General features: G+C 38.7%; 1 protein-coding gene across 7 annotated transcripts in view; it reads right to left on the reverse strand.

The window, feature by feature from the left end:
• The window catches only part of SEC24C (SEC24 homolog C, COPII coat complex component), a 39,089-nt gene that overhangs the window by 2,823 nt on the left and 9,562 nt on the right, over window positions 1-26,704 (reverse strand). The window contains exons 3-24 of one of the 7 annotated variants that reach the window (XM_041404858.1): window positions 25,147-25,233; window positions 22,635-22,776; window positions 21,604-21,782; window positions 19,936-20,025; window positions 18,548-18,678; window positions 17,322-17,390; window positions 15,487-15,598; window positions 14,553-14,680; window positions 11,900-12,038; window positions 9,856-9,971; window positions 8,689-8,813; window positions 8,237-8,428; window positions 7,132-7,225; window positions 5,308-5,424; window positions 4,665-4,835; window positions 4,172-4,268; window positions 3,760-3,905; window positions 3,236-3,374; window positions 2,279-2,397; window positions 1,714-1,893; window positions 880-1,071; window positions 380-469 (exon numbers count right to left, since the gene is read on the reverse strand). In XM_041404858.1, coding sequence (XP_041260792.1) covers window positions 380-469; window positions 880-1,071; window positions 1,714-1,893; window positions 2,279-2,397; window positions 3,236-3,374; window positions 3,760-3,905; window positions 4,172-4,268; window positions 4,665-4,835; window positions 5,308-5,424; window positions 7,132-7,225; window positions 8,237-8,428; window positions 8,689-8,813; window positions 9,856-9,971; window positions 11,900-12,038; window positions 14,553-14,680; window positions 15,487-15,598; window positions 17,322-17,390; window positions 18,548-18,678; window positions 19,936-20,025; window positions 21,604-21,782; window positions 22,635-22,776; window positions 25,147-25,233 — 2,855 coding nt within the window. Of the gene's footprint in view, window positions 1-379; window positions 470-879; window positions 1,072-1,713; window positions 1,894-2,278; window positions 2,398-3,235; window positions 3,375-3,759; window positions 3,906-4,171; window positions 4,269-4,664; window positions 4,836-5,307; window positions 5,425-7,131; window positions 7,226-8,236; window positions 8,429-8,688; window positions 8,814-9,855; window positions 9,972-11,899; window positions 12,039-14,552; window positions 14,681-15,486; window positions 15,599-17,321; window positions 17,391-18,547; window positions 18,679-19,935; window positions 20,377-21,603; window positions 21,783-22,634; window positions 22,777-25,146; window positions 25,234-26,704 lie in introns of all 7 variants that reach the window. The other 6 variants (XM_041404856.1, XM_041404855.1, XM_041404852.1 and 3 more) reach the window with 6 other exon arrangements.

Raw genomic sequence — 26,704 nt, forward strand, 5'->3', positions numbered from 1 at the left:
TCATGGGGAAAATAGAGCAAAAAGCTAAATGCTCAAAACTCCAAAAATAGCCAGCCAGAATGACAGCATACACGGCTTATGTGCTTTGACTTCTGTAACTCAGCTGGGTTAAGCCTCAATCCTTTCTAAACAGAAGGAAAATACCATATATGTAGTTCACATAGTAGTGTATTGTAATAGGTCTGAAAAAAGGAAGTTTTAGAATTATGGTAAGCACAAAACTCCAAAACTAGTGAAATTTGTTTTCAGATTCTTGAAAACTTTGAATAACATTTATGAGACTGGGAAGAATAAATTCAGGACTGCAGCATTACCAGGCATCACCTGACTCTACCAAGAGGGAAGGAGATTTAAAGCAGTAAATGGGGCACATTTTTACCTTCATGTAGCGGGATCTCTGCCCTTGAAGCATATCAACAATAGATCGAACTTTCTTTGAAAAGGGGTTTTCCAAGACTGGCAGAGTACTCTGGAATGAAAGATATCCAATCCCCATTAGTCTTGGGAAGTAGAGCAATGTTAAACAAAAGTCAGCAATTTTGGCATACTGTAAAAGGGTAGAGAAATATCTACCCCCATTAGCACACAATCTCTTTGACTTTAACTACTTAAAAGAGACTATAACATGAAATCAGAATTAGAGGTCAATTATTTTTTCAATTGAGATATCAAATGTTCTCCTCACAGTTAATTTTATATGACTAGGCAAAAGCATGCCTGACATGCCCAGACTATCAACATTTCCACTAGTTTCACACATCTGTGCTTCTCTCATTTCTATTATGAAGAATGAAATGCTATTTTTTCTACTGGCTTTCTTGCCGTTTTAAGTTTTGGGTGACTACCACACTCTAGCTCCCACACTGCCATCCAGCTCACCAAGGCATTGCTAATTTGACTGAAGGATGACACTCCAAAGAGGTTCTGGATCAGGCCTTGCTGCACGTTGACTCCCACCCACACAAAGATGTTCAGCCCATTCTCCAGAAGGTAGATGTCACCCTTGGAGAGACGCTCCTCGGAGTTCCGAATGGCTGCTGGCAAGGAATCACTGTCAACATCTGCTTTGGTCTGTTTTACAGGGAAATAAAAATTAAAGTAAAATAAAAGTTATAAAACAAGAACATCTTAGGAAGTCCTGAAAATTTCTGCCATGAAGACCCCAATGATTCTCTAATTTCTAGGACTCTCAAGACTGCAATAATTGTGACTGAAGTAGCATTTTCCTTAGTTTTCTTACTCAAAGTGACACAGAAGCAGAGACCCTTGGTCAGCAAAAGAGAACACAAGGCTTCTGTGAAAAGACTCAAGTTCAAATATCACCTCCTGGAGTAGGAATGTAATTAGTTTTTAGTGTTATTCCAGCAACTATAGTATTGAAAAGTCAGAACAGCAAATGGAGATACCCTGCAATAATGAAAATTACTATAGAAAGTTGTAAGCTTTAGGACTTTTTAAAAAGACTATGAAAGGGTCGAAAGTGTCTTCTTTGTCACTAGTCATATGCTTACAACTCAGGAAAAAAGCATTCCCCATGAAATTCACAAGGTGCAGTAAGGCTGAGCAAAATTAAATGAAATATCCCAACAGATGGCAGATCCCCAAATACTTCTCAAATCACTTTCCCTCGCTAAAATATAAATGCCAGTCCTTAAGATGAGTCAGTGAGACAACAGCAAGCCTCAAGTGCTAAGCAGATCTAGAATTACTCACCAGGGGCAAAAGCCTAGGATAGAAGAAAACATTTGTTTCAGCCACGTCCATGGATGTCACTAACTGACGGATGTAGGCACGGTCATCGGTTGTGACCTCTGGGCCGGGCTGAAGAACGTCACTCTTCAACACACAGTTCAAGTACACAGGAAGCAGCTTCATGCACTCGGGGAGGATGAGCTAAAAGTCACAAGCAGACAGAAGCTGGTCAGCTGTCTTGCTGAATAAGCTTATGTTTGACAAAATGAGACTTGCATGAACCAACAAAGTGTGGTACAGCCATGAGGAGTGAAAACTGATATTCTACTTATATTACGGACTGCAAAAGAAACATAAAACCTTTCCCTGAGGCAGGCAGTGCTCTCTGGACTCCAGACAGCTGCCCAAGAAGCCATTCTCAACTACAGTTTTACTTGTAGTCGTGTATCTAGTTTCCTGAGTCTCCTCTTTGCAAATTTCTGCTGAGGAAAGGAATTGACTTTTTTTGAGCAGGCTAAGTAAGAAGAAGCAGTCATCACTTTTTAATTTCCAAGCCTGGGATTCAAGTGAAAGCACTGGAGTTTACCTGGCCAGCAGAAGAGGGACTAGCACAGTTCTTTCGATAGCAGGCTAGGATCTGGGCACACTGGTTGATCAGTGCATCTCGTACAGTCTTCACTGGACTACTCAGGACTCCACGATATGCTGCACAGAGAGAGGACAGAGATGGACTACTGTCAAGTGATTGCTCAAGAACGGCAAAACCCCAAGACTACTTCGACAGAGGAAATCTAAACAACTATTGTTTATGGAAGCCTTATTCTTCCCACTTCAAACTTGTAGGAAAATGACAATATATTCCTATTGAAAACCTGAAGAAGCCGATTTACTCCCTTTTATGACACAATCTTGAACTCTCTATCTCCTATGTACTTAAAATATACTGATCATAATTGAAAGTATGGGGTTCTATAAAAACTTCTTTTATAGACTTTTTTATAAACTTCTTTTATAGATATGGCCATTTTCCATTAATGGTCTGAAAATTGACTGTTTCCTTAATTTTCATGGCAATAAACATCCACAACTCTCAATCTCTGCTGGATTTCTAGGCTTTTACTGCAAGCTAGAAAGGGTAAATAGGGTACAGTGCATAGGTGTATGATATTTAACTCATATCTATGAACCAGGGCCACCATTTCCTATTGTGAAAGCAAAATTCTGCAACAGTTAAGGAATGAACTGGAACAGCCCAAAAAAAAAAATACAAGGATGAATTCAGACAGCTGGCAATAAACTGTTATTAAAAACATTTGGAAAATAATTTGTATGAAGAATAAGCCCATACCCTCCTTCTGTACCTCCCATCCTAAGCAGCAATACAATCATCACAGCTTTATGCTCTTTCCTATAACTGAGTGAAGTATCAGAACTACCACCTGACATTTGAAGCAGGAAGAATAAACAGGTGTCACTGGGTGACAAAACAGGTATTTTAGCAGTAGTTAAAGGCTGCAATTCTGGTTTCCATATTTACCCTTACCATACTTAGCCAAGTAGTTGATGAGGGTGTCAGTCTCACAGTTCCGATAGAGGTCAGCAAGCTGCGTGCAGCAGTTCAAGGAGAGATTGTGAATGCGGAGTCGTCGCTGTCCTGCACAACTTGTATACAGCAGAGCACACTGCAGGAGACAAAAATGCCAGGAGACACAGAAATGAGGTCCTGCTACAATAAGAAGGACAGGGTTAGAATACACTTTATCAAAAGCTAGAACTCAGATGCAAAAACAAATAAGGTAAGTATGTAAAAGACTCAGACGACAAGCTAAAGGTACATGCTAAGAATCAGGGTCAATGAAAGGTAACAAGCAGCAATTTTAGCAGCTGTATTAAGGGACATGGTCTTAGAAAACAGGACTGTGGTTTGAAGCAGTCTAGGTCACCCTCAGAACAAGTATGCTGGAAGGGTATGGCAAGATGCAGCAAGAAAGAACAATTCCTTGAAGAAGTGTCTAATATTTCAGTTCAATTACCAACTAACTTATTATACAAAGCCTCCCCCCTCACCTGAAGCAGTGCACCACTATCTTCACTCAATTTATCATCATGCTTGAATTCCACAGTTATTGTTTTATCACAGTCCAGACCTGCCATCTCTACATCAGTTGTGTTGCTCATATAGAAAGCTCCAAAAAAGTCTGTTGCTCTAATACCTAAAAGAGGGAAAAATCCAACATGAACCACCATTTTCAACAGAATACCAAGATAGCCAGCCTTTTGACCCTGACACCAAGTTATCCTGACAGATTTCAGCAGGGATCTTTGCAGTCTCAGCTACAGTCTCAGAATTCCAAAGCTTTAGCAGAGCTTTTGGGATAGCCTAGTCACCATGTGTTTTATATTACGAGAACATTTCTTTCTGAAATGAGACATGCTTGAAGTGGTCAATTCATTAAGATTCCTCCATGCTAACACCCACCTGTGCTTGTGCGCACTCTCATTACAGCATCAAATCCCACTTCTTTCTGGACATCCCTTCTCAAGTCATTCAGGAATCTGTACTGATCTGTCTCCAGCTAGAAGGCAAGCAGTAGTTGAAGTTTCACACTTTCATAAATCAGACCGGCTTCATAAACCATAAAGTAATTTAAAACCAGATATTTCCTCCTGTGGTCTTACTTTAGAAGTCACTGATACCAGGCTCAATGGCCTGCTAGTAAAATATTGTGCTAAGAGGTAACAGCCTAGCTCTTCCTGTTGGGTTTTGTTACTAACAGAGATGTTTGTATAAAGACACAAAGCTACCAAATAATTTTGACGATTATCTTGAAATTTAAGTAGCTGATTATCAGAAATTTAAGTAGTTACTTCCAAAGAAGTATTTCTTCACTATGATTCCCAGTAAGAAAAAAAGAATTCTCAGCTAAACAATAATTCTTACTTGGATCCGTCAGAGTCACTGTCACTCCTACCTGGAAATACGCATACTTATAAATGGAGCCTCCTGTCTGGTAAGGTACCACACCCAGCGTGGCCACATCCAAATACTGGTTTGGAAACAGGAATAGATCCACACAGCAGCCCTGGGCCACACAGTCCTTGGCCAAGTTGCTGTAAAAGCTCGTCTGTGGTTGAAACAAAGTCTAAGAAAGGAAATCAGAGATGACATCAGAATTTTGTGTAGGAAAAGGAAAGCGAGATCCAGTTTATAATCCCAGTCAATACTCTTATACTTTCTTTCTGCAGGGAAAGTAGAATCATCTAAATTCATCCTGACTCTGCCTTTCAAGAACTGTTAATTATTATGAAAATGACTACACATTTTGCTTTAATTGTAAATTCAGCACATTTACTTTAATCCAGATTTTGGTATTATACCCTGTGTAATAATCTAGAGCTAACTCTTCTTGTTCTCAGACTGGAGCTGTCCTTATGATGTCTAGCCTCCATAGCCCTGCTTGGGAACAGAAGATAAAAGTGGAATGTTAAAAGATATTAGCTGGGACAGTTATAGTATGTGCTATCCTTGTAATTTTTTAATGCTGTTTCGGTTATTTTATTCCATAAAATGCAAAATATACACCCTTATGTAAGGATTATGCAGACCATTATTACCTTCTCCTTATCTGTGTTGATCAGTTTCCTATCATCCCTGTTCTTCAACTTCCCCGGAGCCTCTGCGATGGGCAGAGAGGTGTGGAAAATGAAGAGCTTGCCAGCACACTCAGCTGCCTGCAGGAAAGTGAGTGCAATAACAGAGGTCAGAAACATTTACAAAAATTATAAGGGAAGCTGTGATTCAAGCAACCTCATCAATCTTTTAATGTCAGGGTGATTTTACCAGACACTCAGGCTCACTGTCACTTGGTTATGTGACTGGTGTCCAACAAAGAGAGCACAAATTACTGGTCATTTATAGAAGAACAAGTGTGAGTTCCACTGGATTTGCGCTAATTCCACAGCAGGGAGAAAAGGACTTTCTCCAAGGAGACAGAACAGTAAGCAGCACCCAGATACAAAAGGTTTTGTGCAAATGTGTTGCATTGTCTTCTTCCCTGATTTGCAGCTACTGAATTTGTGGAAAGAAGTCACAGAAATGGCAAAGAATTTGTAATCTGAGCCTCAACCGATCAGTAATTTTAAATCAACACCCTATGCCAACATTAGCTAATGTTTAATAGGTTATTTTCTCTGACACATGCAGTATGTAAAAAGTCAATTAGCAATTTTTACTATTTCTTGATTGAACAATTGTAACAAAAAACTGAGTTTAAGAGAGACTTTTAAGGATCATTCCCCCTGTGCTCAGCAGTGGTGAGGCTACACCTTGATGTTTTGGGCCCTTCACTACAAGAACTGAAGGACTGAGATGCTGTAGCATGTTCAGAGAAGGGCTATGGAGCTGGTTAAGGGTCTGGAGCACAATTCTTGCTTGAGGAGTGAGTGAGAGAACTCAGGTTGTCCAGCCTGGAGAAAAAGGAGGCTCAGAGGAGATCTTCTTGCTCTCTACAACCTCTGAAAGGAGGTTGTAGTCAGGTGGGAGTCAGCCTCTTCTCCCATGTAATATGAGATAGGACAAAAGTAAATGGCTTCAAGTTGCAGCAGGGGAGTTTTAGATTAGATATTGGGAAAAACTTCTTCACAGAAACGGTTGTCAAACCCTGGAACAGGCTGCCCAGGGAAGTGGTGGAGTTAGCATCCCTGGAGGTATTTGAAAGATGTGCAAAGTGTCACATAGTAACATGGTTTAGTGGAGGATTTTGCAGTACTGGATTAAAGGTTGGGCTTATCATAAAAGCCTCTTCCAACAAAAATGATTTGCTGGCCGATGTGACAGACAAATAGAGCTGTGTCACCAGTTTGGGGTGAGGTCACACAGGCAATCAATTTCATCAGTAGATACAAATCAGAGTTAAACCATGCATGTAATTATGTCTGGATGAAGTACTAGAATGGAAGAACTTTAGGAAAAGTTTGTTTGGTTAGCACATTGCTGCAGGCAACTTCAACAGATGATATTCTCTCCTTTTACTTAAGATTCTACCAGAGTACAGGATTAAAAAGACACCAAACTACAGAACACCTCCATGAGACTTAACAGATTTCAGCACCTGTTTTTTAATGCTGGAGGGTTTTATTTTTCCTGTAGGTTCTATAAACTGTTTAAAGCAAAACCCAGACAGACAACTGAGAGTAAACCATGTTCTTGCACTTTGAAAAAAAATATTTAGAAAAGAATTGGGTAAAGAACATAGAGATAGCTGCACAAAACAGGTTTTATGCACTTCAAGAATGAGCCAAATACTCCCTACATGTAGTGCATTTACTACAAGGAGCTTACAAAATCTTTAGAATTGTCTTATTAGTGTGTGTGTTAGCAGAATATGAATTTCTGAGTACTTGGCTGAAACAATTTGTCATAAAAATGCATTTACTAACCTTCAGTGCCTCCAGCCCTGCTTGAATCACAGGTGCAAAAACAGTTTCTGTTTCTCTTGTGTCTGCAAACATTTCTGGAATCTGATCCAGCAAACTAGCAAAGAACAAGAAAAAAAAAAAAAAGAGCAATTCAAGATCCCATTTAATAAGAAAAGCCACACAGTTGTAGTGGATGATTTATAGGAGTGAAGTAGTTTAAACAGAAGTCCCTAACATGTCTGTAAATTTACATAACTTTTACAGTACTTGGCATCTCATCTGTGAAAAAACTGCTGTACTGTTCTCCATTGGCTTCTCTCATCTATACCCTCGGTGCCTTCCGTACAGCCCCAACCGATGCCTATCCCACAGCTCTTCTGTATTTCTTATCTTTTATTGTATTCCAATATACACAGGTAAGTCAATTCCTAGGAAATACTGGTGACATTTGGCCTCTGTTTGCTAAGCAGCTTATGTACTACTCAAAGATTATTGGTTTAATCCACAGTTTTGTGTAATGCATTAAAAAGCAGGCTAGAAATTTTCTCCAAATACATGCAATTCCAGGTCTATTTCCCAAAATGTAGTTAGCTACACACCATAGATTAACTACAGTTCAAGTACCATGATAAACAGTATGCCAAAACTTTGCTAGCTTCTTTCTTTCCTTTTAGATTTTATCTTCTCTATTCCACTTATTCAGTTGTCTCTACAGAAACCAAAACTGGACCCCCCTGTTGTCTCAGTTTGCAGTTATTTAGCAGTTGACTTAAAGGCAGTGATTCAGTATTCTTACAGCTTTCACTGTGCATCCTCCTGTGTGGCTTTTTTTATTTTTTTGGGTTTTTTTTGGTTGTGGGGTTTTTGTTTGTTTTTGCTTTTTTTCTCCCCAGAAATGGCCTTCTGCACTAATTCGCCTTATATACACTTTCTGCCAAGCTGGACTATGAGCCAAATAATCCCTTAGCCCTTCAATTTCCCCATCCTACTGTTCCAGATTAATCTCAAAGAGTATAGTAAGTTAAAATACATGGAGTGACTTAACATGACAATTAAGCACTGAAAAAGCATTTGAATTTCTCAAACGAGTATTTTACTACACACATTGTAAATCAATTTATATTACCTGGCAATAACTGTCCTGGACTCATTCACATTCACCAGAAAACCATCAAGGAGTGGCACAAACATATCTGCCACATCTGAGACCACCATCATTTGTGGCTGTGCCAGTGAGCTCTTCACGTTGTAGAAGTGTAAAACTTTGTTGTAGGTGACAAAGCCTACTCGAATGGCTGACTCCTCCATGTTCCCTTCCCTGTAAGAGATATACTTGTCTTCACATCCAAGAAGACAGATAAACCATTATGTATAACAAGGACATTAAGGGAAAAATTAAAGGAATTTGCATTTATTTTCATCAAGAAGGGTATCTAGAAAGATGCTCTGCTTGGCCTTTTTCCAAAGAAAAGCTTGACAGGGTTATCAAGTCATTTTTAAACTTCTAGCATTTTTTAAAGAGAAAAAGTAACAGCATCCCCCATTTGCATTGACTACAGTAGTTCACAATATACCTACCTGGGCAGATAATCTAGGAGCGACTTTAATTCTTCACATATTAGCCTCACTAAGCCACTCTTCACAGCATTGTAAGACACATCAATCATAAAAATGAAAGCAGGTGGACTAGGAAACTTGTTATTCTGTGGAAGAGAGGGAAGAAATCACACTATTGCCATGTCATGCAGCTCACGAAACAGCTCCGTAACACAGATCAATGCTGGTCAAAACCTGGCTGCTTTCATACACCTCTGTAACCATGAGCAGCAGTTATTTCTTCAGCTCTCCCTATCCCTTTCCAACTAACAGACATGTAATCATACTATGTTTGAAATGGACTGGTATTAACTGCCCTAGGCTGACTTTACCATTGATCAGAGAAGAACACTTATAACTAAATAATTTATTTACATGACAAAGCTAGATTGGAAAAGTAGACAGGGAAGATTTCTGCCAGTTCTCAAGACTTTGGACCCTGACCAGACTTGTCATGTTAGAAAATAATTGGACTTTTTGTCTTAAATCAAAGTAAAGCAGAGGCATTAGAAGGCAACCAATACCAACTTGCAACATCTAGGCATCTATTTTCTCAGCATAATATTTCAGCAGAGATATAAGTTGCTTCAATAAATACCTTGCACATATTTTCCCTACTCCTTGGAAGTTAATTATTATTTAAATCTTTAATTTAAAAGCAAAGCAGCTATGAAATATACATTTCCACACTATTCTTCTGCTTTTAATCACTATGGCTGGATTTGAAATTGAAGTTCAATAGGTAAGGTCTGCCTTGTGGAACAGGTGGCACATTGCATGATTACTATTGTACTTGCATTGAACCTCTCCTACAATTCCTTTTTCTGCCAAGGACTACTGCACAAGAATCCCTTCTGCAGACTTCCTAAGGTAAGTGCAGCTATAGCTGCTTATATAGCTCCAGAAAAAAAATTACAGAGACAGCCACTAAATTATATTATGTCATGTGTGATCAGGACCTGCACTGGTTTTGTCAGTAAGCAAACAAGCATGTTATTTTACACAATAAAGTGGGCTGGATTAATTCTGTTAATTATCTCTGCCAGCTAGAAATCAGCCTCAGACAATTCATGCCTTTCTTACTCTCAAGAAAATAGTCTTTTTACTTAAAAGCAAAATAAATACCACAATAAAAACTTACTACTGTACCTTGCAATAGTCAACTGTTGCTAGAAACTCGTATGACCCCAGTGATAACTCAGGTCGGTCATAGAAATCTACTCGCTTTCCAGTATGATCCAAATGTTGGAAGTAGTGAGGTGGAACTGGGAAAGGAAAAATCATAAAGCTCAGTGATATGCCCATAATAAACACTGTACCTAGAGAGCCAACATGACAACAACTGTTTGAAACAAAACTCCAGGAAAGTGAACTAGCACTCTGCGCTAGCAAGCAAGTACTAAAAATATTAATGCAATCTAAGAATGTCCTTAAAGCAAAACAATACAAACTGATTCCAGTTTGTCTGTGTACCAGACAGCACACAGTACAGTTACTGTTATACTTTTCTTGAATTTCCTTTGCATTGTATTTTACATTTCATATCAGAAACATCACTACAATACACTTTCAGGATTATTCTGAATGATCTAGTAAAAAAAATGTAACCATCTCTTGTAAGTAGGAACAAATTACTCTAAAGAGAATTTGAGGCAAACTACAGGCTACAGCATTACTGACTCAAGTCAGGCTTACTAAAACACTGAGCTCTTTATTTTGCTATGTAAGTTAGTTTTTCCTTCCCTTCCTGTGCTGCACAAGCGTGAAGCCTCCAGGCACTCTCACGTGCAGAGACTCCCATAATCTTTTTATCAGAATAGACAAAGTACTTCTTACAGTGGATTAAGGAGCAACAGAAGTGCAATCACATGCCCAGAACCCAGTACTTTTGTGGTGGTACAAGGCATAAGAAAATAAAATGGGAGTTAAGCTATATTTTGCTTACAAAACTCAGCTGTAGAAACAAAGCATTTCCCTTGTGCCCAAGAACTACCATGACAGACACTCCCTCCTGCAGAACTGCTCAGGTGACAAAATTTATTCCAGCTGTAGCTGTCTATATAACTCTGTACAGCTGTCTATACAGCCCCAGGGGAGATTAAAATGAGATTACCTGGAATGACATTATTCACCACACAAACTATTCTAAACATTCCAAGTTTCAAGAGTTCAAAAGAAAACAAAGTGATATCATTAAGACTATATATAAGCTTTTATCACTCTTGTCTCCAAGTACACATCCCCTACAAGTTAATTTGGTACTTGAAAAGAAGAAATACCTCATGGTATTTGCAGATAAAACAAAAATTGTTATTGAGTTTTAGGTACAACTACATTGTGTTTTTACAGTATTGCTTTCATCAGCAGTCTCTCAGCATCCCTCCCTTTTCTGCCTCTGCTCAATTGTTACAGGTACAGCCCTTCATATAGCTGCTGAGTAAGCAGGACAGGCAGAAAATCACCAGACAAAATTGTTTTTTAAACTTAGCCATTTCTAATCCCCATTTTGGTTAGTACAAACAGTCGTACAGCATAACTGAGGTGGTAAGAACAGGCCATTAAAAGCCATCAGTGCTACCAAATGGAACACTGAAAACATCATCATAAGGTTTCTTGTACCTTACTTTCCATTGTGCCTTCAAAACAGATCTGCAAATGTCAGGCTATGAGCAGCTCATTGTGACTTCTGCTTAAAAGGAAGCATGTTTTGTACTAATTTAGAAGAGTAACTAATATTAACTGACCTTTACTAAACACTCTTATTCAGCTGTTGCAGATCTAACTGCAATCTCATCTCAAAAGAGTGTTAGTAAGACAAAAAAATGCTTTATGAGAAAAAAAAATCCTAACCCATGCTACTGACTAGACCTATATCTCAGTCTGTTAAAAAAACCCATACTTTTGAAATATCCTAAGAACATACAACAGACTTTTAAACCACCAGGCATTATGCTACAAATACCTCATTTAAAAATGTGCTACAATACCACAATGCATGAGCATCTTTTTGAACACAATTTCATAACTGAACACTGAACATGCCTTCCAATAATTTTTTTTACAAGACTAGACATATACTAAATCACAGTACTCATTATAAATGATCACAACATGATAAAGACTCATTTGCCTGCATCTTGTTCAAAGACCTTTCCAGCAGAGCCCAGAGAGGCATTTCCAGAAGAAAGCTTACCTTCAGTGACACAGCTGCAGAAACAACACTGGAACCTCCTTCCACCTTCAATGAATTGCATAAAAGGGCACATGTAAGCTTTGCACCTATTACATCGGACAGGACCAGATTCTCCATGGTCTACCAAATAAGGAAGGGTCTGTGGAAGCAAGAGAAAAAAACCATGAAAAGAAAGGTTTCATGATGATGAGAAAATGTTAAGCTTTGCATTGAGTGGTCATTTCTATCTTCCTGTACACTGCATAGGATTTAGCATTTGGCAGCTGTGGGAGATAGTGCAGGGGATGTGGGAAGCCTGAACAAGTATTTAAGTGCTTTTCAATTCAAGCTCTAGCACAGCAGTATTTTGAGGGCTAGAGTCATTAATGGGCTATCCCACCTAGCCAGTGACTTGTTTGAAGAACATGACCACATTGCACCACCAGATGTATCCCAAGTGAACACAATAGACTAAAAGTGACTCTGCACCTCTTATCTCTTCCCCTTGTAAAAAGCAAGCTTCTTGACAAAAGCAAAGCCAGTCATTGCATTGCACATATTCCAGAATATAGAGTATCTACCTCAAAAAATTCCATCTGATAAGACATATTTGGAACTCCATCATGAAATACATTATAACCACAAGCTCCTAGTGTATTGACCCCACTGTACAGCAAATCCTCAAAACTGTTACATAGTGACACCATTTTTGAACTATTACTTATAATGTTCTTTTTGCACCCAAACTAGAATAAGATGCTTGGCAACTTCTGCAGCTTCTCAGTATCAGAACGAGGGGCAAGCACTTGAAAACAATTGAGACAGAAGTCATACGAGTTATAAGCTGCAAAGCACCTGTGTTTACACACTAAGCTAACAACTTAGCTCAAAATGTAACTACTTGTTTTTAGATTTTCTGCCAGTAAAGGCGTCTGGTGTTGATTCTCTCAGTTACCCTAAATTTATGATTATGTTTAAGAGACAACATATTCCTTAAACAGAACAATGAGCAAATGCTCCAGTCACTTTCATCTTCTTGCCACAGATGTGTTGTCTTTTTATTCAACCCCACCAATCATTTAATACCAGAATGGTTTTGCAGCCCACATTTCTCATTTCTTATAGCCCCCGCTGACCTCTTGAGAGGAAACAAATTTTCAATTTTCCTGACTGGCAGGCAATGTTGGTACCGTACTTCAAGACAACTAACACAATTTTCTTTTCCTCAGCCTCTCCTTCTGTAACATGTAAACAAATTATGAGGGTGCTGGAAACAGGCAGCACAATACATGACTTGTCATTAATCACTTACTCCCAGAAGACAGAGATACTCCTTTCCAAAGCCTCAAGCTTGGTTTTCTGAACATCGGGCAAAGGTCCTGGATTTGGCAACCAGGCTGGATTTGGCTGAATTTTTATATATCCTAAATTTATCTGAATGCTTCAGTTTTATAAGATATTATTTTCATGAAACATTTATCCTTTCTTATATGTAAAGCTTTAGCTCTATTTACAGTCTTGTTGCTCTGAACAGCTGAGTCTTCCATTTGTTGGAAGGGCCCCTCCACAGTGAGTTTGCTCTTGCCATTAAGAACTTCCAAATACTAGAAGCTGACTGGTCTCCAGGGCAATTTTCCAATCCTAGCCATTTTTTTTTCTGGACACCATAAGTGTTTGTTCAAAGTATAAATACACCAGGAGACCAAAAAACTATTCTTTGTAAAGTGTCTCTAAAAATGTGTACTTCTACAAGACTCCAAGTTTCTCAAGGAAGACCTTATTCTCCTATTGTGGTCCTTTTAAACTTCAGCCACAGGTCAGTTTTATCATAAACCAGTTTTTAAAACTCAAACCGTAGTTTAGGGACACTAATGAAATGCAACAGGAGAAAAACACCCTTAAAAGACCAGAGGAAATTGCTTTCCTCAGCAGATGCTACACTTAGGTTTAACAGGGCACAGAACACTGCAGACCTATGCATTCAAATTCAGCAAGCCTGTTTGTCTTCATGTCACTGCTCCAAGCAGGCTAAGACTACACAATATCCAGAGTATTTAGACTACTTAAAAAAATGTCAAACTCTGTAGAAGTCTCTGAGCTTTCCTGTTCTCAGCAACCAAACAGGAGTGGGTAAAAGGCTCAACAGCCACACGTTACACCTAGAAGGAAATAAGTGCTGAGAGAAAGGGCAGAAATACAAGTGCAGCTCAGCAGTGCTCAGCAGTCAGTGTTGTGCTGTCATCCCACACAATGCTGTGCATACACATGCATATTAGGCACCCAAACCAGTGCTGTTTCATATATTCTCATCCAATTTCACAAATGGCACTCTAGAAAAGACTTAATACCTATGATTACCAACCATATAAATACTTTAGACTAAGAAAGAAACAGATCAGCTGGAAGCGTACGCCTCTGTGACCATCCTAGTATTTTGGTCACTTAGTCACAGTGCTTGACAGCTACTGCAAAAAAGCTGAAATTACCATGGCAGTCAAAATACTAAATGTTTTGAACACAACATTCTTCTGCTTTACAGATATCTATTGCACACCTGTTGGGAGAACCAACGTTTACCTGGACTTCACCACCTCAATATGCCTTCTCAACATCTCTGTTAAATGCTGACCCCTGAGTGTGCACATGGCACACGTAACTCTAGCACGGCTCTCACCTCCTCCGGTGGCAGAGTAGCCAGTGGCTTTATGACAGCAGCCAGGGGGACTTGGGATTGTTTGGCCATGTCAGACGTGCAGGGAATATTGTAAGATGTGCATCTGATGTAGCGGGGGCTTGCATTACCTGGGAACAAATAAAAAAGCCCCACAAATTTCAGTAAAAATTCAGTTCATATTCAAGAACAGAAACAAAGATACCTTAAGTTGTGTCGTTCAGCCACAGACACTACGAGCTTTTTATTCAGTTTTAATCTATGGAAAACTTGAATTCCCAATAACATACCTCTTCATGATTAACTATATATAATAAAAGACCTTAAAACAAATGAGCTTGACTCCCTATCAACCTAAAGCTACAAAAAAGCATTTCTGTTTCATATATTCGCAGACTAAAACATAAAGTAGACAGAAAAATCTACTCAAATATTTCTACTGTTTTGTTTTGTAATTTGGGCTGAAGACAAAAATAGTTAATTATAGCATCAGATTCTGAAGATTTTTCTGGAACTTTAAAACGCAAAAAGAAGTGTCAGCAATTAAAAGATGAAATACCTTTTTTCTACAGAGCCCACAGACCAATTTACATCCCTCTTAATTTTAAAAAACACAGTTGCCAGTCCAATTCTAATGACGTTGCTAGTAAATTTCAGTTCTTAAGTATTTTTTATAAAGCTCTACAGAAGAGGCTTCATTTGCTGCTTTCTGATATCTCTGATAATGCTGGTCCTAGTTATCTGCCTTGGAAAACATTTTTTACCTGCAAATTGATTACTAGCTACTGAACAATCAGGAGGATTGAAACTGCAATCAAATCAACACAGGACTTGAAACTAAGCTTCTGCTGGTAAAACACGTTTCCTTTAAAGATACAGTTCTGTCACTGACTTTTTGTGTTTTGTTTGTTTGTTTAGGAAAAGAAAAATAGTTTACCTTGATCCTTGACCATGAAATTTGTAGTAACAAGAGGTGGGACCTGCCCTCTCACTCCAGTGACAAATGGTTCTGACCCACGGTTATTTCTGTCATCTTCAATCACTTGAATCTGTGATGGAAAATACCATGTTATTATGTGGGGGCTTGGCTTCAAAGTAAAAAAAGCAAAATAAAAAATCTCTAAGGTAGTAAAAAGGGGACCTGAGGCAAACATTACTACCTCTAAAAATAGGAAGAGCAAGTAAATTTTGTCAAGCAGTCACCTCTCAGTTTGATTTCAAATAGTACTTATTGACTAACAATAAATTACAAGCTGCAAATAGTATTTTTCCCCAAGTATTCTTAGTAGCAGCATATTTTGTGTTCTAAAGTTTGACCTGAACTCATAAAAGCCAAACTCTGATCAAGAAAGGAATTTTTGGTAGTATTCCCCAGTACAGTTCTAGTCAAATAAGAATTAGAAGCTTCAGTAAGCCTCAAGCTGAAGTCCTATAGGTAACCTGGCTTTTTCTTTCGATTATGGTCTCACTGTTTTCATAGTATGCCTTTATTTCTAACCACTGTAACTCTGGCCTAAAGACAGATGGCTTGCAAGCTCAGGGGGAAGTCTTCATAACTTTGTGGTGCTCAAGGGTTTGTGATTTGAATTCTGCAAATGTGGAAAGTGAAATTTCAATAGACTTGTCAATGAAACAAACTTCAAAGCCTGTAAAAATCTTAAATTTCTTGGTATTTCAAATTCTTCACAACTGCAAATTTGCTTAAGATAACGGAAATGTATTAAATAGCTTGCCTTAACTAAAATATTTACTGACCTTTGTACCTGTACACAGTTCAAACTACATTTCCTTAGTGGTGACTGAATGAAAGAATTAAAGCTAGCAATCATTCTTCTGCTTTTATTTTCCCATCAAACACACCTGCCATTGCCTAGAGTAAACTCTGAAATGCAGAAGTTTGTTTGGCAGAACTTCCACCCTCTCACTACAGATTGCAAGCAGAGAGCCTCCCATAGCTTCAGTGACAACTCTAGAATAAATCTAGTCCCATTACAAAAGTCTACAGGCTGACTGACATTGGTGATCTCACCACTGGTACCTGTTAAATTATGAACTTTGACTACATGAGGAAGAAGTGACACAGGGTAACAAAAACCCAAACTTTTTTTTTTTTTGTCTTTCAATCCAAAAGGTAGCTGCTTTTTTCTTTCTTTAGCTAAGATTCTTCAACATAAACATTAAATTTTCAAATTCAAAATTTAATGGTTATGCATGAGCACAGATAATGAGAGAATGTTTATAGCTCCCCATGCCTCATACGAGAAGATTTGTATCAGGAATTACCATTAAAAAAACTCCAGTTTATCTGCAATTTTAGAACTCCACAGCACTGACCCAGTACTGGTATATCAGCAAGAAACAGTAATCAAATTCTGATCAAAACACAGTAGAAAACATGGCTACAACAGCTCATGCTGTGTGCATGCTGACATGAGACACACCTTGTATAGGCAATTACATAACTGGCTTACACTGAAAATGCCAGCTGGAATCTGATGAAGGCAATAGCCTAAAGATCAGAGAAAGTGAAGGGGAGACATTCTTCATGATCTGTTTCTGAAACACTGCTTTCTATTGCCTCACCATTCATCACAGTAGATTTTAACAGCCTCATGTGGTGTAATGTTACTCATTTTGATAAGGCAAGCAGAAGACAGCAAGGAAAGGGTAAAAGATTAATGATGGAGGGTTAGCAAGGTGAAGTTGAGGTTTCAGGCATGCACAGATGGTCACCAACACACAGACTACAACTGACATATATACAGCACTTACTGGACTAGGAATTGCATCTGGATCTATTCTGTGCCTGGGTTTCTGCTGGGGTGGCAGCTCATTAAGTTGCTTTTTTTTTTTTTTAAAAAAAAAAAGAGTGTAAAAAAAAAAAAAAAAAAAAAAGAGAATAATAAACCAAAACGTAACAGTGTTACTTCTCTCTACCCAAACCTGTAGCACTGGAATTAGATACATTTAGATACTGGTTGATGCAACATGACACATCAGCTGCTGCAGCATACACTGATCCCAAAACCAGTCTTGCCAGGATATTGGGCTTGACTCTGAACACCTTGCTAATGAAGGCAGCGGCTCACCTGCTAATTTTGGTTAGAAACTGAGGATTTATGCTTTAAGAACATGCTAACATGAAGGCAACTGACACAAGCCATTTGAGATTTCATTTAGTGGAAGAAAAGAGAGGCAGACAAGCAATTAAAGACATATTCTATGAAAAAATCCAGTAGTAACCTTTACATAAACCTGGAATCTAAATAGGTAACCTTTTTTAAATAGAAGTACCTTCTGAATAACATCAATTCTGATCTAACTCAAGACTACATTATTTCATAGTTTTGAAACAGCATCAAGAGCAGTGGAAGGAACAGCACTGTAGACTAGTGGCAATAACACCACCAGGCTTACTCAACATAGGTAACCATTACATATAACTGCTTATCCTGTTTCAGAACCTCCACTCTGGAAGACAATCCCAGTTTGAGAAGCTGTCCATATCTGACTGATGTAGGATCATGACTTCATGACCCAAAAAACCACAAACCAGCTTTTTGACACATTATACGAAAAGCACCACAATCACCTCCTACTAACCATACTTGAAACATAGATCACACAGTTCACAGACTGTCGCCTCAAAATCCGAAATTAGTTCACCTTGGGAAGTCATTATGCAAGAATCCAGAAATGGAGAAGCATGTTTAATCAAAGCCCTCAAGGATCATCAGAAGATAACACAGTACAGAAAAAGACCTGAGGAATTAGAGCAGTGATTTCCATATGCAGTGCCTTTAGTCACCAATAAAAATACTGCCTCTGGGCTTATTCATCACAGAAGACTGAAGGTGGATAGAAGAGAGAAACTTAAATAGGAAAACAGACTGATGTTCCTTGGAATGGGAAACCTGTTTTCAGCTTTGGTCTTTGTCAGTTGTCTTATGCAAAGACACTACAGAAGAGTTCACACTGGTAAGAACAAGTAAGCTTACAGGGCTAGGAATGGAATCTGGATCCAAGCGTTTTGGTGGAGGTGGTGGTCCAGGTGGACTTCCATAATTTGGTGCTCCTGGATAGGCTCCTCCATAGTTTGGCTGGGGACCCCTCATCTGTCCAAAAGAACCTTAGCAAGAAAAGAACGTAAAAATCAGACAGTGCCTTAATACTAGGAATTTCTTCATTTGGCACTTCCCCCATTTCCTGCAATTATTAAAAAAAACCCTCAAGAAAATTAAAGTCAGGTGCTTTTCAGTTAATTGTGATTAAACATATTTATTACAGTGTTTCAGCTTAGACTGGTAGATCTCTATCAACAATCCAAGAAACTGATAGATACAGTCCACAAAACTAGACTTAAGGAAACAGGCTTTTAGTCTGAGCTCTATTAGCTATTGTAATTGTTGATTACAATGCACATTAAGATCATGCACTATGAATATTTACCTGCAGAACTGTCCAATGGAAAGTGCACACAGAACAGCCAAATGAACTAGTGGACAATCCCTAATTCTTCCAATTAAAGATATGCAAGGAGTTCCCTTGGGCAGTTTTGGCTTGTTTGAAATTACAGTAATAGGCTAATGTGTGATTTTCTCTTTTGCTTTGTAACTACCTGAAGCCATTTCATATTAGGCAATTCCAGTCACTTACAGAGTGACAGCATAACTTAACCCATTAGTATTTTTACAGTTCATAGGAATTTGAACAGATATTTTAAAGTAATTTACCTGTCCAGCTGTGCAAAGCTGCATGGGGGATGAGATTCTCAGTCCCAACATTTGCACATGATTACTTTATCTCAGCTATCTCTAAGTGCTATAGATTAAAAACCAGCCAAAATTGGTTTTAATTCAGAAAGCTTAATTTGTCTTACTTTTAAGTACATTTAAGATGTGCAAGCTTCTACAAGAGAGAAAAATATGGTTATGCAAATTAAAGGAGAAAACATAGCAACTCCTTTTTCAATGTTTAACAACTCCTTTCACACACACTGCATATGCACAGTGGTCACAAATTTAAAGAAGATAAAACAAGGCATTTCAGTATTTCCAATTTTTGAACAGATGAAGTAGCAGACATCAAATTGGAGTCCATAATAAAATTCTGATCATAAATTCTGGTAGTATTATGGTACTAATTGCTAAACACTTTTTTGGCCAAGTAAGCTAGAATTCTTTTAGTTACATTAATCTGATTAAAATCTGTATTATAAAATACCTTAGAATGACACACAATATTATCTCAGACATGAGCACAGGGAAACAAGAGGGAAATTCTAAAGTGCAGCCGGGAGCCCACAAGTGACAATGTGAAATCTAGTTCTCAGTTTGCAGCATACAGAGAATACTTAACTTAAAATTCCTACACTAGGAATACTCACCATTCTGCTGCATTTGGTATCCTGGCTGAGGAGGATGAGTGGGAGGAGGTGGTCCATGGAGACCACTCATGGGAGGCCCAGGGTGAAGCCCTGCCATAGTTGATGGAGGTGGTGGTGAGGAAACATGATTAGGCTGGGATGATGGTGGTCCAGCAACTGTCTGCCCAGGCAGTGGTGGGCCTGGCATGGCAGGTGGCCTTGGAGCACCTGTGGTAGGAGGGTAAGAGGAAGGTCCAACCCCTGTAGAAGGAGGAGGTGGGGTAAAACCAGGAACTTGAGTAGGCAGGCGCTGAGTCGGTATTGTCTGACCAGGAAACGGAGGCTGTGCCAAAGGAAGCCCCTGAGACACACTGGTAAGAGGGGGTCCTTGGCTCGCACTGGAAGGTGTGTAGAGACCAGATCCTGTTGCACTAAAGTTTCCTGAGACTGGAGGAACCGATGCTGGGGGACCCGGTAAGAAAAAAAAGATATAACATAATTTTATTCTATCCTCAAGACAATTAAGATGCAAGAAAAACCCATTTGCTCCAGATCACCTGAGTAAATCTACCACTTTCTCAACTTATCAGTACTAGCAGAGACAAACCCTAAATGACCATTCTCCTAGATTGAACAGAGAGCTGAAATTCCTTCAGTGGACCTTCAGTGGATAGGTTCTTTCATTGCCTTCTCACTCAAAGTCTGAGCTACTTATTTTACATAATCAGAATGCATTTCAGGATTCAGGGCCAGAAAAAAAAAGGCCAACGCCAGGAATACACAAAACATGAACCACCACAAGTCTATCCACAAGTTTTCTGAACTAAGTTTCTGTCTTAAACTCTACACTCAGTGGGAGCCTGTAGATCAAGAATGGTTTTGAGCTTTGTGGTTTTAATAGCATGAAACTAGCACCATTTGTATGCAGCACTGTCCTACTTCTGAGAATAATTTTTCACAAACATGCTGCCAAAAGGCCAAGGAAATCTGTATCCCCTACCTACTCCTAGTTTTCCTATAAAATCTGTCTTATGAGATGCTTGTTAAAAAGTACTCTCGCAAAACAATTTTTAAATAGTCAACCAGTTCACACATAAAGACAAAACTCTAGTCTTCAATTTAAAAAGTCCCCTAATCTACAGCAATGAGACTGTAAAACTAATACCATAGAACAAAGTATGTAAATTCAGTTTCTACTGTTAACTCAGTTTCTACTGTTTAAGTGAGTGTCTTCTTGACTTCTAGCAGAACCCTATACACAATCATTCAGAGTACTTTCAGCCTTTTGTGATTTACATTTACAGGATTTACAGGGCCCTTTTTCCTTTTTTTTTTTTTGACTGGGCTGCTGTACAACAGTGGCAAGACATGTAGAGTCTCCAACAGGTGACTTAGGGGTAGACTCTTCTGTGTTTCACAAGATTCACCTTGCCAAGGACCAATGTTACTACTCTCCTTTGTTATTCATGTCCAGCAGTGCCAGTACTATTCCCTACAATAGTCTCAGTCCTGTTTTCCCCAAATATGACCTTATTAGTTAAGAAAACTACTGTTTACTTTGGCAGATATCAACACCCAGAGAATTCCCATAACCATATGGTAATGAATCACTGACAAGAAAAAATCTTTTACGAAATTACTAGCAAAAATGAAAATCAATAGCGTACTTCAGTAGCCAGGAAACCTTACCATAGCCCAGTCCAGCTGGGGGAGGAGCAGAGGCTGCAGTACTGCCAATTGTCATCCCTGCCATGTGATTCCTGAGCTGCTGCACGCTGGCTTGGGGGGGCCCATATTGCTGGAACGTAGACATCTGGCTGACAGGCGTGGGTGCTGAGCCTGGCAGAAACGGCTGAGAAGCAGGTGGCCTGAGAGGAAAGATGACAAACTGAGCTGATTCCTCATTATAGAAGAAGTTACAATTCCCTGTGCCTTTTAAATTTGTTCTAGCACATAAACACTATCTGGGTCTCAGATATTTACATGAAACACTGTAGCTCAGTTTTGGAAAAAAATTACATATCCTGCATGTACCTGAATCCCTTTCACCAAACAAAAAAAAAATTTATTACCTCTTGAAATAAAAATTCTGTATTTTCATTAATTTCATTTCAGTTATCACAATAAATCAGAAACGCTGCACAGAATCTACAGGGTGAGCAACAGTCAGGCCTGCACAGCTATGTAAGAACGTTCTGCCACTCAAAACATTTGAACTCTCCAGGACTATTGCCACTTTCACCACAGAGGTTATGGCAGTAACTTTCTGGAAAAGATGTTGAAGAGCCTTGGATGACAGTAACTCAGGGATCCATAAGGGACAGAAGAGGGCCCAGAATCAATACTAAGAAATTATTCAGTAAAGACTGCCACGTGCTCCAGGGATCATTTCACACTGCCGATGAACAAATACTACAGTTGTGTGGATGCAACTGATTTTTTTTAGGGGAAAATGAAAACCACAAAGAATATTTTAGGAGGAGAAGATGTTTTCATCAGTCACTGACATCTGTTCACATCCTTTCACACGTTTTTATTCTCCAGATATACTCACAGTCTAATGAATATCCCTGTGGCAAAACATTGCTACAAAAAAATAACAAAAGTCAATATCCTACAAAACCCCAAAAAACTTAGTTTGATTTAGATCTAAAAAGTCTAGACCTAGCATGAGTCTACCACGGTGGGATTTTGTTACAATTCACTCTTCTCATATGCACCTCTGCATTGGGGCTGCTGAGGCTGGAATTCCATTCTGCACATCTCCATGTTCAAATTGACTATATGCCACATGGCCAGAAGGATGAGATGCTCCAGAGGCTGGAGGAGGAGCTCCAGATGTTGGTGGGGCTCTTAATGAACCTACAAACATAAGGGAAAAAAATTAAAATATCACAAATTGTAGAAACAAGGGCTTGAACCAGCCACCATGAAAACTCCATGTGCAGAATTGCTATAACAATACTCCATGAGCAACAAATAATTTATGCTCAAATATTTTTAGCCCATGTCACTAGTTACCATCTCCACACAGATCAAGCAGAAAATATGTGCTGTGGAAGGTCTTCAAAAGACAACTTTATCCTTTATGAAGAAAAAAAAATTATCTTGTCAGTAAGGTATTGAATCCTTTTCCCTCCAAGTCCAATTATTTTTGTCTAAACCAAGAGTATTCAGTGGAATCTAACGTCCATTACAGGTGAGTTTTCCCTACCTCAAAGGTAAGCAGGCTATGCAAGCAGATTCCATTTTGAAAAACTACAAGACTTACTACATTTATATATAGCATAATGGGGGCCACCACAGACTATTTTTTCCAGCCCCTCAAGCTTGGAGGCTAACACAAATGCTTTCCCATCCTTCAGACTGAGATGGTTTAGTCACAGCCCAAATATATCTGCCTCAGAAACCAGTCTTTGCACAGACCACAAAACATTGGATACAATACCAGCAGACTAACTGCAGCTTTTACTTCCAAAAAAGAGAATATAAACTTCCCTTTTAATAAAACTATATTAACAATGCTGGTAATTAGAACAAATGACCATGCCTGTTAGCCACTAGGGAACCTATTTCACATATCATTAAGTATAGATGACTAAAACTGCCCTGTGAGACCAGGCCCACACACAAACATTGTTGTGTCACTCTGATAGTGACTGGCATGGCAAGTTTCAAAGGGATTCTGAAACATTCTTGTGAGGGATCATTACAAAATAGGAAATAAGGGGAACCATCTCTCAGTTCTACAGTACCATTTATACCCTAAAGCATGAGGCTTCAACTCATATATTTTATCTTATCTACTACATCCAATTCTTAGCAAACCTGGGGATGCAATGTCAAGGAAGGAATTAGACCTTGTATGAATAGCTGATAATTTCTTGGGTTTCTTTATTTATTACTAAACTTTCACCTGTTTTTCATCTGGAGACGGGATTTAATTACTCCTAGAGACATTTATTATTTTTATATACTTTTATCTCCTTAATCCCATCTTTTCTAAACTACTGTTACAGCACCTTCATGTTCCTCTGGCTAAGCACATCCTGATCTCCAACTATTTGTATGTTATTTCTTTTGAATTTCTTTTGTGATACCTCTCATCTATTTTCCAATGCATTTTCTTTGACACTACATGTAAACTGTTTGGCCTTCTTATCTTTTGTCTTTGAAGGCATATTTAATCCAATTTCTGGAGGGACCCCACACAGTTTTTTAATATACATTAAGTTAAATTCCTCCACCCCCAAATTTAACAGGCATACCATTTGACAAATATGTGCTTACTTCAGAGAAACCTTTGTAAGTATTTTTTCCTAGTTCTCATCATAAATATAATTCTGTCACACCTACTACAGACCCCTCAAACATTCACTGAAAAAGAAATAACCAGAACAAGTATAGGTACCTAGTGATTCATTAGCCTAAGATTCATTATTCTTGACAAACCCTCAACATCTTTGTGCTGTTCTTACTCATTACAGCAAAATGGGAAATACCTATGATTTTTCCCAAAATCCTGAGCCTATATGGTTGTCTTCTGACACCCTTCTAAACAAATCAACACCTCCAGAAATAGCTCTTCCAAAATACCACTAGTTTGATAAAAGGAAAAGTACAATATGGTTTCTTGCAGCATTTCTAATTCTTACATTTTGATTGCTAGTTGCAAAAAGATATTTCCTTCTTCAAGTCACAGCTTTTGGAAAAATAATTATTCTGAACATATACTTGGATTCTAAGTATAGCCAAGGAAGTTAAAGACTTGTTTTTCCCCTTAAACAAAAGCACAACTTACACAAATCTCATGACTTCCAGTAACCATCTCCTGGTAGTTTGCAGAGATTTTTCACTTCTTTGCAATGCTATCATTTCAAACCTCACCTTCCCTCTCATGGCTGAGACTGAGTTATTTTAAACTAAGGATTGCACCTGACAGAGTCTGAATGGGTCAATTCAGGTTTTAAAATCAAACTTCAGAAAACATTAGTCACAAGTCAAGTTTTATCTATGAATCTGCATGCATAAGGGATTTCTTCTAGGGTTATTTCTTCATATCCTATTTATGCTTCTGGAATGCTGCCTACAAATAGATTGGGAAATGTCCTACCCACCTCTGCCTGAACAATCAGGTACCCAACCTTTGAGATAAGTATCCATATTAAATGGGAACTTGGCACAGAAGAAGTGACACAGCACAAACACTCCCACAGAAAGGACACCATTTACCTATGAAATTAGGTGCAAGAGAAGAAGTGTCAGAGTTGAGAGATACAGGAGAGCCCTTCGAAGGAAACCCCAAGGAAGGAAAGTAACCTGGAAAGACAGAATACACCAGTAAATCAAGCCTGAGAGAAAGCACTGAGAGACAGCCTTTCCAATGCTAAGAACAGTCTGCAGTCCAGAAAATCTCATACACAAAATTCGTGTCATCTACCACCTTGTTCCTCAAGCTTCATTCCCTCTCTTCTACCATGCACAACGTATTACAAATGCAGTCTTTACACAATACAAGTATTAACATTTGCATAAAGCAAGCCTATGTACAACAATCTACAGCCTAATAGTTACTGGTATTCCATAATTGTGTTTGCACTTTCAACTGCATAACCTCATCTGAAGGAAACCAACAGACTGACTAAAGGACTGGGACAAAATTGTCCTGGTTCTTTCAATATTCTCATAGCAGGAAGCAGCTGCTTTCAGCTAGTACCACAGCACTCCACTTCTGGTCCTCAAAAAGACTATCATCACTGCCACAGCATTCCCATGATTCCACGTAGTTAGAGTCAGGGTTTGTCACATAAATCAGTAGCAAAACACTCCCTGACTAAGAATGGTACTGACTCCCAACATTTCACCACTCAGTCCCCCAAGCAATTTTACTGTTATTTTAAAAATAAATCCCTAAGACAACTACTTTGAAATTACAGAATAACATTGGCAGTTTTCCCTTTACCCCTCAGTGTTTCCTAAATTTCTGCCTCTGAAATTAATTCTCTCTCCTCTCTATTATGCAACTACAATAGGTCTTGCCACAAAGACTTGCAGCAAACATAATGTGTTGGAGGGGGTGGTGGAAAGGGTAACTGTCACTATTTTTACTATAACCTGTCTGTGTCTCTGATAATGTGTTGTTTGACTTCCTCTTCCACAGGGATTTCATACTCAGCAGCCACTGACAGGTCAACCTCTGGCTGCTGTGTAAGGCTCTGAATTTTACATTTCTTTCTTCTAAAGATAGGAATCCTAAACAGCAGGTCCAAAATGCACAGCCTGACAATTGAGATTTCCTTAATACAGCCTGCTAAGACCAGGAATGATGGTCGTAGAAAAAAAAGATGGGAAAAAATCCCCACAAACTGTGGATGGCCTTTGCCTGATAATAACAATAAAATACATGAGATACTACTGGAGTAGTGCAATATAGTCGTGTGGTTCAAATGAGACCACCTTGTTGCCCTCAGTGTCACATCACCTTTCAATCATTACTGGCACAAAATCTGCATTTTTAATCTGCACAAGTTTATATGAATGTTATCAAGGTATCTAGGTATGTCCTTACTGAGCTGTCCCAAAATGAAAAAAGGCAAACCATAAATAGTCTAGAAGAAAAAAGTTAATTCCCTTAAAAAGCAATGCTTTTAAGGCTTGTGAAGTCTGAAAATTCTTGAAGTATCTGACAGAAGATGCTCATCAGTTTCTTTTCACAAATACCCTAATCATTCTTCACACTGTTTACAGCTAAAGCCTCTTTCTATAAATAGCTGCACTGCTGCAACTTTTC

The sequence above is a fragment of the Onychostruthus taczanowskii genome, unplaced genomic scaffold, assembly GCF_017590055.1.
Source record: "Onychostruthus taczanowskii isolate IOZ18803 unplaced genomic scaffold, ASM1759005v1 scaffold22, whole genome shotgun sequence".
Lineage (NCBI taxonomy): Eukaryota > Metazoa > Chordata > Aves > Passeriformes > Passeridae > Onychostruthus > Onychostruthus taczanowskii.